The 16,334-nt window shown below is 44.3% G+C and overlaps 1 protein-coding gene across 3 annotated transcripts in view; it reads right to left on the reverse strand.

Moving 5' to 3' along the window:
* Positions 1-6,874, reverse strand: part of LOC144723348 (hepatocyte nuclear factor 4-gamma-like) — an 82,131-nt gene extending 75,257 nt beyond the window's left edge. The window contains exon 1 of one of the 3 annotated variants that reach the window (XM_078602078.1): positions 6,781-6,874. In XM_078602078.1, the coding sequence (XP_078458204.1) occupies positions 6,781-6,820 (40 nt within the window). In that variant the 5' untranslated portion in view covers positions 6,821-6,874. The remainder of the gene's footprint in view (positions 1-6,780) is intronic. The other 2 variants (XM_078602080.1, XM_078602082.1) reach the window with 2 other exon arrangements.
* Between the last annotated feature and the right edge of the window lie 9,460 nt (positions 6,875-16,334).

Consider the following 16,334-nt stretch of genomic DNA (forward strand, 5'->3'; position numbering starts at 1 on the left):
CCCAAGCATTACTGTCATACACTGTATGCATTTCCTCGAATGTATTACTATTATTCTGTATGTTCAGCATACCGATGCCGGTGCAGAGAAGCGGCCACAGTGGTTAGCGCACCATACTACAACCCTCGCGAACCGAGTTTGATTTCCAGCCACGGTGAACATCAGTGGTGAGTGGTATCTAACTGCTTCTGGGCGCCCACCATTCCTTCACCGATCAACAATGAATATCGTCAAACAATCTCCTGACATGGCATGGGAAGGCCTTCATCCAGCAGCGGATTGACAAAGGAGCTACACATTTTTTACGTACTCCACACGCACGACATGTCGATTTAAGTTTCTAGACGACTTTTATGCGGCAAATGCTATTGGCGATTACATATTAAAGCCAGTGTGGTATACGAGGGGGTGATTAGGTCAGTGGCATCACGCAGGCCCTCAGCTATCTTCGTCTCTCAACAGCGCTGACATTCACGCGATTCCTCTACGCATGATTTACCATGTTAAAATCTACATAGATTTGAATGGGATGTTTCCAGAGCACCTCCGATTAGCACGGTTGGCTACGTACGGTGCAAAAAAAGTTCAGCATACACGTACATACATACGGATAAAAGTCCATTCCTTTGAATGGAGAAACAGGAATCACCCTTTGAAATAATGTTGATTCTTTGAGACCCTATGAATCAATCAGCCAGTAAGAATGCCCATTCATTTCCATGTTGAAATTCCACTGGGCCAGCCAAGTCCCATGGGCCTTCCCTTTAAGCATAAATGCCACACCAGGCTCTATGCAGTTCCAGTCCTTCAAAAATTCCACCGATCCTATTAATAGATCATATTAAATTTTAAAAAATCTAATTACGATTCGAGGCTTGGAATTGGAAGAATTGCCCAGCACTAATGTACATGCACGTCCTGTTTGTTACCCAAAATTTAAACTTAAGTAAGAGCCCAATGAGATAAAGCGTTTATTTTTCAAGGAATACCCGAGTCACGCGAGAGACACCTGAGTCATACACGTACATGTCTGTGTATCGATAGTTAAAATGTTATGTGCCGTTGTCTTGAGGGACTGTGTATTGTTTTGGTGTCTGGGACTATTGTTGCTTTTGCTGCCTTGCCCAAGCTTGCATTTAGTGTTGTAAAATCACACTTATAGAATTTATGTATTTGTATTTAGTGACTTGCTTACATTTTTCTCTATTTTGCACTCCTATCGTTGTGTTTTTGTTTGTATTGTTTGTCGTTGTAGCTTGCTGACCCGCCCCATACTGGATATCTGTGAAAAAGAGCTTCATAGCTCATCGGATTCCTCCTCCTACAGTCTAAATAAAGATTCTGATTCTGACATGCAGAGCACAACACGTACAATACGCTCTAATTGAGTACACAACGATGCAGAACAGTGCAAACATCGTCCAAATGAATAATTCCAACTATAATATTTGAAACTAAATATAAGGCAAGATTATAAGATAACGAAAACCTACATTAGTTCCCGATAAACATGGGACGTTGGGCCGACATTGGACCCACGGTCCCAACCATGTACCAACGTTGGCCCAATACTGCATGTTTACCGGGTTTAGGCGTTTAAAAAATAAAGTCCACAAATCGAGGTAAAGTAATTCAAAACATATTTAAAATACACGTGAATAATGCCCAAGGAAGACATCTAACAGGCGTTTTAAAATGTACTGGTAACACAATAAATCTCGACACATTCGTCAATAGCAACTGCCTTAATAGAGAAATAAAGTTTCTGAACGGTACACCACAGATGAAAGACACTGATGCAATACGTTCCATGTGTGAGAAAATGAATGCGGGTGTAACAATTCGATGATTCGTCAATACTGTATTGATTCTCAAGCTCACAACACTCTCACATTGCACACGTAAGACTTGATGGATTTTGACTCTGATACAAAACGATGTATGAATCGGTGTCACGTAACGGTTTTTGGCACGTGCCATGACGGGTACTGCAAGACCTGAACCATGTCCGTCCACTGCTCGCCAACCTGCATTGACTTCAAGGTTGTTGAACGAATACGTAATAAGGCAGCACTCATTACACACAACGTCCTTGCCACAAATGAACCATAATTCCTTGCTGATCTCGTCAAGGAGCATAAACCAACAGGCGAACTCCGGTCATCCTCGTAGCAGCTTCGCATGCTTACAGATGAGCTTCTGCGGCCGTCTGGAACGCTCTTCCTTCCGATATTAGGAAGCCACTGGAACTATGAACTTTAAAATCTCGATTGAAAACTCATTTCTTTAGAACTCATTTTTGTAAGAATATGTTTTTCCCCTTTTTATGGCAGCAAAACTGAAACCTTTTTACAAGGAATCATGTCTGCATTAACCACAACACTTGTGGTCAGAATGCAAACAAAAAACATACTGACCACAAGTATTGTGGTTAATACAGACATGATTCCTTGTAAAAAAGTTTAAGTTTTTCTGCCAGAAAAAAATGGGAAAAACCTATTCTTATATTTTGGTACTGGCAAAGGAGGCCTCATGATACTGATTTTTGTGTTCAGTTTGTCGTCCTTTCCCCGCACATCCGTTTGGCACGGTTGGCTACATACGGTGAGAAAGAAGTTCAACATACATGCATACATGCACATACGTAACCCCTCCCCCCAGCCACTAGAGGCCGCTAAATTCACCGCAATATTAAACCGAAGAATAGTGAAACATATCAAGGCCCTGATTCCCTGACACGTGCAGCTAATCATCATCCACCAAGGGAACGAGAGGAGCAAACGCGAGAGAATTCGTCACATTTATTGATGCCTTTTGGAATACGGCACAAACTTTATATTTTTCTTAAAAGTCGTCCACCATGCTGTGGTTTACATGGGCATCATTTGTAAACACAAATCGGTACAGTCATTTGTATACACAGATTACTGCACCGTATGCGTAATGGGGTGTAATGACCAGTAATGGAAACCGGCAGTGCTCAAACGTGTCGTGAGAGCACAGGGTGGATGAGACGAGGCAGCTGTTACGCCCCACACGCCCCTCGCGATGGCAAAATATGTACTTCAACCCTCAGCGCAGTCACCGTCACCATCACCGCCGATACGTCCCAGATCCAAAGTTTCCTTCGTCTATTTTCATTGAACCTCGTTCCCGCGCACACCCTTGCTAACAGGGCGCAGAGCTTTTCAAAGCAAAACGTTTTGGGTTGGTTTGAAATCCACGGGTCCCGGTGTCGTCTTACATTGAATGTGCCGCACGGTTCTTTGGGTCACCCCTTTAGCACGCCCTTGGCACACCCTTGGCACAAGCACAGCGGGCGATGTTCCCACCGGCATCTCAACAGGCAGAGAGCCCCCTGGCAGGAAGGAGCCTGCCAGTCACACGACTCGGAGGGAGTCAAGCAGGCTGTCCCCAACCACGTGTGGCCATTGAACCTCCCTTCGTTAACGCTTCTGCGCCTCCGTCGAATGCCAGTGACACGACCGCAGTGACCATTTCCTGCAAAAGTCCTCTTCCCCGAATTGAGCACCGCAGTATTCTTTACGTTTCTCGCTCATGTACACACAGCCATATGGGTATGGATTGCTGACGAGTGTATATCTATATTTTATTGTTTAGGGCCCTAAGTCACTGGAGTTTACGTGGTGTTCACGCAGAGATGGCTATGGGTCGAAGACTGTGGAGAGGGAGGACTTGGAAAGCAGATCCCGCCAAGTGGGACACGTGCTTGTCAATCCACTGCTGGATTAAAGCCTCTCCACACCTCATAGTCTGTTTGTTTGATCATACATCCCCACCATGCTGATTAATTCGAGTTGGTGATTACGGGGAGTTAGGACTGGTGCAGATATCCCTCGCTACAGATGTTAGCAATGGATAGGAATTAAATTCAGGTCGCTGTGCTCTAAGAATCTAGGTCGCTGGGTTCTAGCCATTGTCACCACTCCACATCATTAAGTGTATACAACCATGCAGCAGTTTTCACCCTTGATGTGTCTGTCTGTGGTAGCACCGTGCAATATGGCCCAACTCCGAGATATATCATGGATAGAAGCCTAAACTTCAAGCCCCACATAAAAAAAAACATATCTGTGGAAAGACCAAGTCAAGAATCGTCCTCCTCCATAAATGTACAGGAACGACCCAGAGGCACCTCTGGTGATGCGCTGCGAACTGCTGCCCTGTCACCGATCTCCTCAGTGGCAGAGTCACTGCGCTCCAGCCTGGTCTGGGAGCTCGTACACAAAACTCCTGGATGCACACTTGATTCACACGACGTGCATTATAACCGGAATGCTGAAAACGACATCAACCCCCCTGGTATCCTATTCCATGGGGTTCATCCTGCCACCAAATATTCACGGAGATATATAAACCGCAAGAGAGTGTACACGTTTTCTTGCCAACGACAACCTACCCACGAACCCTCAACACTATACCTCGTCCCCGACTCCTGTTCCGATCCCCTTTCTGGGATCGCGCTGTCACCATCCTAGAATCTCACCCAGATGTGTAAAAACGCTGGTGAACAGAGTGCGACAATGTGGATGTCGAGAATAACCACCTAATTCTAGACCCAAACATTGCACCGCCTGGCTTTGCCATTCCTCAGAGGCACAGCTCGGAACCATCAACCCCATGAGAACATCAACAGGCCGATGCGCACATCTCCTTCATGAATAGATAATTAAAGACAAGCCACAGTGCGGACTGTGGCCATGCAACCAAAACGATGGACCATACAGTAAACCTGCAGTGGAGGAATAGCAAAACTACACCACTTCTGAAGCCCTGGTGTGGCAAGTAGACCTCAACATTGGTATTTAGATCCTGAACACATTGGCATACGCAGGAATGAAATCGGGTTTTTAGAGTTGCATAATTTAGCGGCAATAGAATGGCACCGGATCACCTCCAATCCACACCTCCGATTATTAGCACGTTGGCTACGTACGGTGCGAAAGAAGCTCAACGTAGATGCACACATCGCCTGACTCTAAACTAGTAGGATGCGGCTTCTAAAGGTTGTGACTTCATTTCCCAGACGCTGACTCGGCCCATCATGAAATATATTTATTAAAATGAGTTCCACTTTGTGGGAAGTAAAGTCAAATCGGAGTCAATCCTGAGGAGAAATTGGCCCCAACTGGGCGAATTACACTTGTGAGAACTGACTGCTGGCATCGCATGCATACGACATGAGAATGATTTCCTAACGTGACACTTGGGCTAAATGAGACAGAAAACACTCAATAACAACAAAAACGAGATACGGTTGTAAAAAAACACGCAAAAATGATCAATTATCGAAACGTATCACAAACTCAAGTCATGGCAATTCTTTAAATTATCACATGCCTAGACCCAGCATAGAAATGTAGAATCTTTGCCACCAATAGAGACGATCACAGCAACTCAACTTCTTTGAGCAAGGAAACACTTTGACTTAATTTGATAACTCTTCTGCGTATAGTTGTATCCTTTCATGTCGATTTAACTTGCTGACCCGTCTTACCGGACATCTGTACAAAAAGAGCATCATGGCTCACCGGATTCCTCCAGTGAAAATGCAGATTATGATTCTGAGTTCTCATGTGCGCTATTCACAGGAGGGTTTCTCCACAACTCTGGCTGTCGCCTGACGAGGCTGGTTGTAATTACCCGCGAAACGTCGTACTCGAACTGTACATTTTGTGGGTTTACTCACTCCAACACACCGGTGTTCTTAACTAGTAAATCAAATGGGCACGTTTTACGTGAACAACATTACTAATTGGCTGTGCCGGGTGGTGGCGGGTTTAACGACACATTTATATTGATGCGATCTAACACATAAAAAACCTCTATTATGAATAATACTGGTCGTGAAAGCCTGTTAAATTCACAGTCTACTGCTGGTGCCCCCCCCCCCAACATTCACGGGGGTGTGAGCCGAACATCAACTGGGAATGTTGCCGAGGCGCCTTCGCTTGGCTCTCTCCCGAGTCTCAGGCTTATTCTGGCGAATGCTGAGAATCCCAAGAATCTCAAACCAGCCTCCACGTGTAAGCCAACTCCCAAGTGGCATCCCCAACTAAGCAACCAATGAACAACTGCTGCCTTCGACGACACAATGCAGACAACGACGAGTGCCTTGGTTGATTGCTTCAGCACAGTACATCCTTCACCAACACTCTTCTCCTTAAGCCACAACTTAAGCACAATATTTTGCAAAGTTCAAAGACGGATAGAATTCCTGTATGAGAGTGGTTCTGATGCAGCATACACCACGACCAAAGTGTCACTGGCATAGCTAAGTAATGTCCTTACGGAGCCGGCTGATCAACGATGATTCCCTTCTCGGTCTAAATTTTGCGAAAGTCCGCATCTTCATTTCAACAATTTAAGATCGCGCGCTGTAAATTCACAGAGCGAATGACCAAGATGAAACCTCACCGTCTAAGGTGACGTGAAAGGTATATGTGACTTCACCGATCGCGATGTAAAGAGCTCAAGTTTCACCAGTAGTCTCTGCTAATTCGTCACCAATTGATGCCCTTCGTTTAATTAACTACTGCCCTATTTTTGACACCAACAAGATACAACACAGACAACGTGGACTTTAAAAGTCGCCCCCCCCCCCTCTCAACAGCTTCCACAGCATCTATAAACCTTTTAATCTGTTAAGTCACCAATTAAAATAGATTCGATTAACCTGAGTTGGATGGCAGAGGGCCAGGGATGGCATCAACAACCGCAACACGCGTTTCCCAACACCGCCACCGAAATTGGACTCACCAAAGTGGACATCTTTCATTTTATCGTTGTGGAGTTCCATTGCGTCTCACCATTCCGCAAAACAATTTTTTTGTTTTTTGTTGCTGAAGATAAAAGAACCCCCCCCCCACCCTCCCACGCACAGCAAACATACACCAAACAAAAAAGCAACTCTCGTCCGCTCGGCCAACTACTTCACTTTTTTTTCTCTCTTAACGAAACCTTCCACGGAGTTTCCGTTTTCGTCACGGTGCGAGCGAGCACGGTGGGACCTTCGCTGCCGATTTTCACCGCCGAAAACGGCAAATCGGCAGGTCGTGGCAAACAAGAGTCGGAGGAGAGAGAAGAGAGGGGGGGGCGAGAGAGCGAGAGAGCGAGAACGCTCAGGGATCAATAATTTGTGTGCGTGTGTGTGCATTCGCTGTGGGGGCAATAACATTAAACAAACATTGCCGTTGAACGCTCAAGCTTTTTTTCCCTGAGCTCCGCGTGTGCCCGGGACACACCTTTGTTTTAGTTTTGCCGGCATGCCCCCCCCCCACGAGAACGGGCCGACCCACTTCGCCTGAACACCCCCACCGCTCCCCCCCCCCCCAGTTCGCCGGTTAAACAGTGGTGGGTTTTTTTCTCTCTCCCCACACACCTTGTGGGACTGCTGCGGTGAGCACACACAGAATACCCACGCCCCTGCTCGTACCTCCTGCGACACCAACCCACCCGCCCGCTCGCCCGGGCAGGCGGCGGTGGCGACGTCACGGGGGCCGCGTCTCTATTCTTTGGGCTGTCAATTGGGCAAACGACAAACACTTCACCACCACACCCTGCTCCGCAAGCCACACACACACACCCACCCACCCCCCGACATAGCTCTGTGGCAGCCACTGCCATCGACAGCCCCCCCCCCCCCTTCTTTAACTTTCAAACGACAAAGTTTGCGCCCCCACACGCCCGCCTCCAACCCGAACCAACGTACGCACGGTGGAATGCAAACAGCTTTTATTCCCCCTGAGAGAGACCTTGATGTTTAAAATGTAACAAGCCCACGAATAACGAATTGCTGTTGAAAACCATTTGTTCCCAACAAAGCAAAGATGAATATGGCCACAGTGTGCCCGCGGATTACGCCGTGCGCAGAAAATGGCATTGCCAATGCGCTGCAAACGCATGCTGAGTGTTGTGCATGCCGAGTGTTGTTTACACCGTGGCATTGAGCGACGTGTGCAGCCTATGCGAAGTATCGTGACACACGTCGTGCGTAAAGGTTTCATCCATTCATGGACAAGTCGATTTGCAAAACCCTTTCTCACTCTGCTGCTGGATGCAGGCCACCCGTCCCGTGACGTGCAAGTGCTTTCTGTAAGCTGCAATCCCAGCGATCCCATCCAGTCTGAGAGGACCGACATTGCCACATCGCTCACATGATGAGGACCTCGCCACGCCGTGTCTGGCTCTAATATAGCATACACCACGACTACATATTTTACCACGCTGGTCAGTGTGGGTTGGGAAGGGAGTGGGGCAATGACCCGTCACCGATGTACCTCATGGCCGAGAAAATCGCCAGGTTCCTATGCGGTGTGTGTCGAACCAATGTGCCACCACTCCACCTCTTGGTTATTAAAGAATTACAGTCACGCATACAGCACTCAATTTCCAATTCCCCCTTCTGGGATCACACGTTTACTATCCTAGAATCTGACCCAGATCCGCAAGATATATAAATAGATTTATTTCAGAAGCGACCTGGCCACAAATTGAAGCTCAACAAAGTGGCTTATCACGTGGAAATATACAGCAGCCAAATACTCTGAATGCAGCACGTTTTAAAATGTGGAGGGAAAAACCAGAGGACCTGCAGAAAAATCCATGCAACCACGGGGAGAACATGCAAACTCCAAATATAGAGGCTTCAGGGTCAGGATTTAACCCACGACCTCCTGTATACTCGGCGAGGTAATTCACATCTCGTCACTGCGGCGCTCCTGGAAAGCATTTGTCTGACGGCCCAGAGGATAACGATGGACCAAAATTTCATTTCATATTCATATGCAGAGTTATTTATTTTATATTGACTTGCACCATGCAATACATGGTCTTCACTATGGGTCATTAGCAGCCAGCATACTCTTTGTCTGAGCAGTAGTTGCCGAAGTGCTGGCCCATTGGGGGCCCTAAACAGACATTGTCTTTGGAGCTTCCCCCTTTTAACGTGTAAACTCCTCGCGAGATCATTTAGATATAGATACAAAGAAATAAAGATGTTGTACAATTACAAAAAATGTGGGCAAAAGACAGAGGTGTATAAGATCAGGGAAACGAGATGTTGACAAGAGCCAGAGATGTGGTGACGTGAGAGCTGCAGAAAAGATAGAAATGATAGATGAATTAGGCTTATTTTTTTACTGCAGCTGCTTGTTATTTATATGAGGATTTGACTTTGAGCCAATATTAATGCGTCCATATTGTGTTTCATGAATCTGGGGCACCTTATAGTGTTTTGAGGCACTAAACATGTGCTTAGTTTGCTTACGTGTCATACAAACACTGAATTAACCGTGGTATGTCTCCGCTGATGGAACGGGCCTCATAATTAAACCTAGTTGCACAATTGGAAAAAAAATACGTTATATGGTCGTGGCACTGGAAAGTATTGACGCCAGTTTGGCATGTGAGGCTTGGGCAACATGACAACTGCATATTCTTTGGGTCTTTCGGTAAAGCCACGTAGATAGAAAAAATAATCAAAATAATAACCGGGTCCGTGAACATAAGGCAGATCTGAAACACGGTAGGACCAATACCTCAGCCGTGGCTGATCATTTTTTTACCGCTGTGGGCACACACGACATTTATTTTGCCAAGACGAAGGTACTCTGCAAACCTACTGGCTATCAACAAAGATTCGTTCATGAAGCCATCCAGAAATAGAAACACAGACAATTTCAACCGAGAAGATTGGTACAAACTGAGCAATAATTGGAAGGACGTTATTAACTAGTTTAGGTCATAACTGGCTGTGATGTTCCTATCCTACCTACCTATGTTAGCAGGTATTTTCGACTCTCTGAGTTACATTCACTAACACAGCCACCGTTAGCTGTGTTAGTAAATGGCGTCTTGCCATTCTTTTCCACCTCCATGTGGCCACTGCGCTGTCCGAGCTCTCGCCGAGTTTCAAATTTCTAACACTGACATGCTAATCTCTCACAATACAATGGCCACCCCCCACAGCTCCGTAGTACCTCTCCCACATTTATATTAGCTGCCCCGCTCATCTCTAAACCTTTATAAAAAGTCTGCCTCGGCAGATTTCCCCCTCTTTTTAAATCCTTTATATTAAGTTCACTTGCTTGCTTGCGCGCTTACGACCGTGCAAATCTTTCGGTCGTTTTTTAACCCACTTCCCGTGATCCAAGCGAGCTGACATTTTGCACACAGACTCGTTGTGCGTGACAATTTCTTTTCGTGAAAAAAAATGTCCAAAATTTTACACTTTTTAGGTAAAAAAAAATTATATGTAATTACCAATTGCTTAATGGTGGCAGGCAATCATCTGACCCATAGGTGGCAGCCATCTCAAGCCAGAGGATGAGAGGACTCTAGCCGCCCGTTTCAAAGACCAATGTGGGCTGGGTTGTGGCCCATTGAACACGCATATAAAGGATTTATAGTGAAAAACTTTGTTTTTACAGGTTAATTATTTTCACCTGAAGACGACTGCTTGTGTTGCGATCGAAACGTCGTGATATTGTTATTATCTTGATTATTTTTTCTATCTACGTGGCTTTACCGAAAGACCCAAAAAATATGAATTCCTGCAGTCACGAAAGCTTTAAGTCACGACAACTGCATTTTCTCTCTCTTGTGCAATGACTGGGCGCTTGGCCCAGTCATTTACGTTGAATAGATGATGTCCTATCTTGATTTGAAGCTTTTGTGACTGCAGGAATCCATACTCTTTGGTTCTTTCGGTAAAGTCACGAGATGATGTCCTGACATCGAAAAAGCGCACACTCATGGCATCTACCCTAACCTACCGAGCAATAGGACGAACCGAACCGTCCTGCTGGAAAATTTCTCAACAACAAGGAACAACGAAGCCAACCGATGTCCTACTGGCCGGCTAAGGTCGTGTGGCTCATCGTGGTAAAGTCAAAAGTCGGCGTCGCCGTGCTCAAACGAGCAATGCGGCGGTGTTCGTGTGGGACTGCAGCCCTGATTCAGTGGTGGAAATTCAAAGTTCCCGTAACAGAGGCAAGAAACTAAAGGATGACCACTGTTAGACTTACTCACACGTCTCTATGTCTCTTCTCTTCTGTCAGTTGTCACGTGGCAGCAGATAAGGCTGAATAATTTTTTTTCCACTCTTACTTTAACTCTGGTCATGGCAATCTCTTAATTTAGGCCTAAGACATTCTCTTTTGGGTTCTCATTGATGCCATCAACCCATCGACTATAGCAGTACTTATTTAATTGATGTTGAATAGATGATGCCATCTGTCGACTCCCTTTCCATATCTGAACTCAGAAGTATTGCACCTAATATTGTGAGTCCAAAAAATCATATTATGTTAATTTGAGATCCAATTTTTAAGGTATCTCACAGGCCAGTGTGCTTGCTGAGAGGTGGCACTCAGGAGTATAACTATCCTCCCCAATGAAAGAGGTCCTTTATCAGCTGGCTGTCACCTCACTGAAAGTTTATGCGTGTTTTTATCCAGAACACTATTTTGGCCATCTTATGGACTGAAAAATTATGTAATTTAGATCCCCCAGGTCTGGCTGGATTAGACTGTCCCTCGTTTATTCACACAATAAAAAAACCTCTGAACACCACTGCCAACCACATAATTGTATCCACGTGTGATCTCAAGCAAGGCATGGTGTACACAGAGCTAGTAAACCACACACAGACATTCACCTGCGGAGCCAATAAAATTCTAGATGACAGCAAAGTAAAGAGGCTGCTGACCTCGCCATGCATTGGGGGGAGTGGTGGTACAATGGTTAGTGCACTGCATTATAAACCTCAGAATGAGAATATTTATTTATGCTGGAGAAATCTGATGAGCTATAAAGCTCTTTTCCACAGATGTCCAGTCGGGGCAGGTCAAAACAATACAAAAACACGATAGGAGTGAAAAGTATAGGAAGGGTAATTAAATAACTTTAAAAATATACAAATAAAACGAAACTATTTTTTACGTCACCAGGTGAGTTATTAGCTTCTTTTTCAGAAGCGACCTGGCCACAAATGATAGCTCAACGAAGTGACTTATCATGTGAACCTGGCAAACTGAGTTCCATTTCCTAGCCATGGGTAACAGCGGTGAGTGATATCTGAACTACTGGTGCAACTTCAGCAGCCCATACGGACCAACATCGTGAATATGGCCAAATAACATTAGGCCCGCCCGAGTTCCATCCTTTCTCTTCAACAGTGAGCTAATACTGTGCAGCGTGTTACAAGTTGAAATTATAATTCTTACAATATGTGCTGATAATGCTCACGCGATAAGTTTACACAAAAATAAATGGATAATTAGACAAACTAATAAAATGATGGCATCATAATAGCAATTGTCGTGCCTTCAAATATTGTGGTGAAAGAAAATCGAAGTACTCATTTCATGGATAATAGCTACATATTTACAACTATAATTGAGTTAGTTGTTTCAATATTATATAAGGAAATAAAACATGAAAGAAAAATAACACGAGCAGAGATAATTCCGATATAACCATATTTAGCAAAAATGGATATTACGTCTATCGTATATATTATATAAGGTATGATAGACGTATTCTAATATCGATGTATCAAGGTGACCACAGAGAGATAGTCTTGACTGTTCCTCCTGCGTGTGAATCCTCTATGTGGAATTTCTCCTCTACAGAACAGTATTTCATAACTACAGTAATGGGTCATGTATAATTAATACTCCATTCTATTAGATCTTTATTAAATATATTTTTTTAAACCACCAAAAAATTGGCATTGGATTACACACATTTTTTTATAACGTGAGCGAAAAATTATTTTCCCTCTCATATCTCAAGTTTATTGACATTCAAATGAAAGAAAAAAAATCAAACGAGAGCATGTGATAAAACATCCTGACATGTCGCGCACACAAATTGTTCAAATGGCACGTACAAAATTCAATTTTCTGAAGTTCGCTGTTGGCTGCCATTGCATTCTCTGTGCGGGAACTTAAGAGGAATAACATTTTGCAAGAAGGACTGTTTACGTGCCGAATAAACAGGAACATTTGAGTCTTTCTGTGGGCAAAAACATTATCGTCATCATAGTCGTCATTATCGTCCACCTGTTTTTTTTGGGAGGGGGGGGGCAGACGCATTGTGCACACAAATCTCACGAGAAAAACAGCTTATATCCATTTACCATCTATGACGGGTCAACATCCCGCTGCAGCCAATGTGCTTTGAGTTGCCATTGCGTATCAAGGCCTCTGTTTTCTGACCACAGCTCTAAATCTGCCTGGCTATTTATCTTCCCGGGTTTCCCCTCCCACCCCATTGGCCACAATCTGCACAGGACCACATTTGTAACTTTGGAGCAGCAATTCTTCCATTTGGTTTGATGTATTGGGAAACTCAATACAAGGCCAAAACGTTACCAAGATCGGAATGCTTTATCCCACTAATGTTGTCTACTTGGTATCTGTCCATACGTGTCATCTGATAAACGGCACGGCTGGATAAACCACAGCAGTGTAAAAATAAAACCTCGCAATTCCAAGGGAAGGGCGGCTTTACTTGATCATACAAAAAATAAACCTTACATAATATGAGAAACTTTGCGGCAGTAGACTCGGTAATAAAATGCTCTACATTGAAAGCAATCAAGCCACCGGTATATTGTACGTTTCCAGGTAATGCCGCTTTAATCATGCTGGTTAAAATTTACTTTGCTTGTGTTTGCGTGATAAGTTAAACATTGCTGATTCAACACTGGCGACCAACAAACAGCTATCCCAGCGAGGACATCTCCATGCCGTCTCTACTAGAACCCAGGGCTCTGGTGTTTGCCCACTTTGCTAGCAGATGGTTCACATCACGGGATGCCAGACGCAACTGCTAGTCATTAAGATAATGGTGCTCGCTGTATCACATTAACTGCTGCCACCATTCGATGCTCATTTGCCTCCAACTTTTGGGAAATAGTGAACATATTTCCCTACAGTTGATTATTATAATCGTCAGCATGGAATTAGTGATGTGCCCGAGTACTTTATTGAGTATGAACCAGAAATGTACAATTGATCAAGTTTACTTGCCAAAAAAAGTGATCCTGTACCTAATGTATCGACCCTGAAGGGATAATGGTCTGAATTGACCCGTGATGACCGGGATTTGAACCCACAAAGCTCCAACGGTGAGTCGAGCACTCTAAACACGGTGTCCTTTAGAAAACACTAAAGGAGTATCATTCTTTCTCATCCATGCACCGGCAGTGTTTTTATGGCATTTTAAAGCGACACCAAAAGGCATGAATGCTTACACCCCCCCTCCTCTGTACCAAGCACTTGGCGCTTTCTCCACCCACCAATCACACTGCTTGTGTCAAAGGTGTGGGGAGATTTGAGGCAGAGATGTTTTTTTTAGTGTCCCACAACTAACAAAGAGGTTTGGCAGAATTTAGAGGGCATGGTTCATATTAAAGTTGACTGTAGGAAGTACGATAGGTATTGAATGATTATTGGCAGTACTGACATCACTTTTCCATTATACTGTTCAAATATTTAGTGTCTCCCTGTTCACATGAGCTCATGTGTGGAACTTATTTCTGTTAGTTTCCCTGAGCTGGTGGTGGAAACTCCACATTCCTACAGTCGGAGGCCAGTCTCCGTATGAGCCAAGCACTATCATTCATATCACGTCTTAGTCGAACCTCAATGTGGGATTTATGTTTTGGTAAAAATAAAAATTCAAAGTACAAATCAACATTGAATTGTTCTTCTCTCTTAGAGGGAACCAATTCATCAACAAATAAGAAACTAGTTCAGAAGGCCTTTAGGCTGATGGAAGGAAATATAATTTGACTGCAGTGTATTTCTGTGCGGTGAGACCCTGGTCTGCTTGTTATTTTACTCTCAGCAACGAGTCTGCCGAGCGAACCTTCGATATATTTTTATATTAGCGACACAATAACATAGAGACAATACCGCACTCATAAGCAGTTTTATTTGTTTTATTTCACCCCTTAGTTACGGCATGAGACCAGTGAAGCAGTCACAATTTACTCACCATAATAGTATTATTGTCGTGTAGAATACAAGAACATTTATTTTAAATGTGCACAGTGTAACTCAACTCAACCTGGCAGCTTGGCTACGTACAGCGCCAAAGAAGTTCAACACACCCGTACAAAGTGATGTAACACATTTCTTATGAATGTGGCATTTCTCGCATTAGAGTACTGTTGTTATTTGACCTCAGTGCTACTGAAAAACAAGCTGCTAACGCTTGTGCAACCCGTGCCACCACGAGGGCATTATCTTTGACAAACAGGCCTGCGAGGAGACGCGGGGGAGCCCACTAGCCACAGGATTGGTCGGTCAACTTGGGGTGGCAGTGTCCACCACGTGCAGTATTCACCACAAGCACAATGGCTTCGGGGATATATAATCTGTGTCATATACACTCTTCCTATTTATTTAATATTCCATGCGTGTGTCATATCACTTGGATTTTTTTGTAACTTACGTTAACGTGCTAGAGTATCCTTCCTTCATGAAATGTATCATTAAAAGCTACCACAAAGATCATGCTACCGTACGTATTTGTGATCTAGGTATAGGACATCCCAAAAAATAATTGTTAGCATTTGTCACCTTGGGTGGTACCAATTAGGTGTTTCTGGGCCAATGGCAACAAGCACTAGAAGTACGACACATTGCCCACAGCATAGGCCGTCGTGCAGAGGCGTGCTCCTGCTCCGCCACCACCATGCGACACGTGTTTGGTTTGTGGGTTGGCCCTATTTATTTTAGTTTATACCTGTCCTACTAGGGACAAAAAAATATACATCAAAGGTGGAATTTCCAACCCATTGGCCATTTCCCCAGGGCTTTTTTTTTGCGTGGGGTATTTTTCACATTGCACCCGGTTAGACTCGAACTTACGGTTCAATAGTTCAGACAGCCAGCCACTTGCTGTCTTCATCCTACTTCCCGGAAGCAATTATTCTTCCTTGTAATTATGAATCCCCGTACACTCGAAAACAAAAGCCTGTGTACTGTACAGTGTAACTAAAAATAGTAAGTCATTATGAGGTTAAAAAGAGCCATGACCAAATCACCTGGAATGCACTCAGCTTGATCAGATCTCGGATTCAGCCTGGATAGTTCTTAGATAGGAGACCACCAGATTGTCATACGGTACGTCTAGCAAAAACATTACCAAGCTACAGTGTGTACACAATTCTTTGGCACGTGTCATTACGGGTACTGCAATACCTGAGGATGTCTGTCCAGTGCTCGCCGAGCTGCATTGGCTTCCGGTTGCCGAACGGATACATTATTAGGTGGCACTCATTAGACACGAAGTGA

This window comes from Lampetra planeri, chromosome 17, assembly GCF_965212315.1.
Source record: "Lampetra planeri chromosome 17, kcLamPlan1.2.h2, whole genome shotgun sequence".
Lineage (NCBI taxonomy): Eukaryota > Metazoa > Chordata > Hyperoartia > Petromyzontiformes > Petromyzontidae > Lampetra > Lampetra planeri.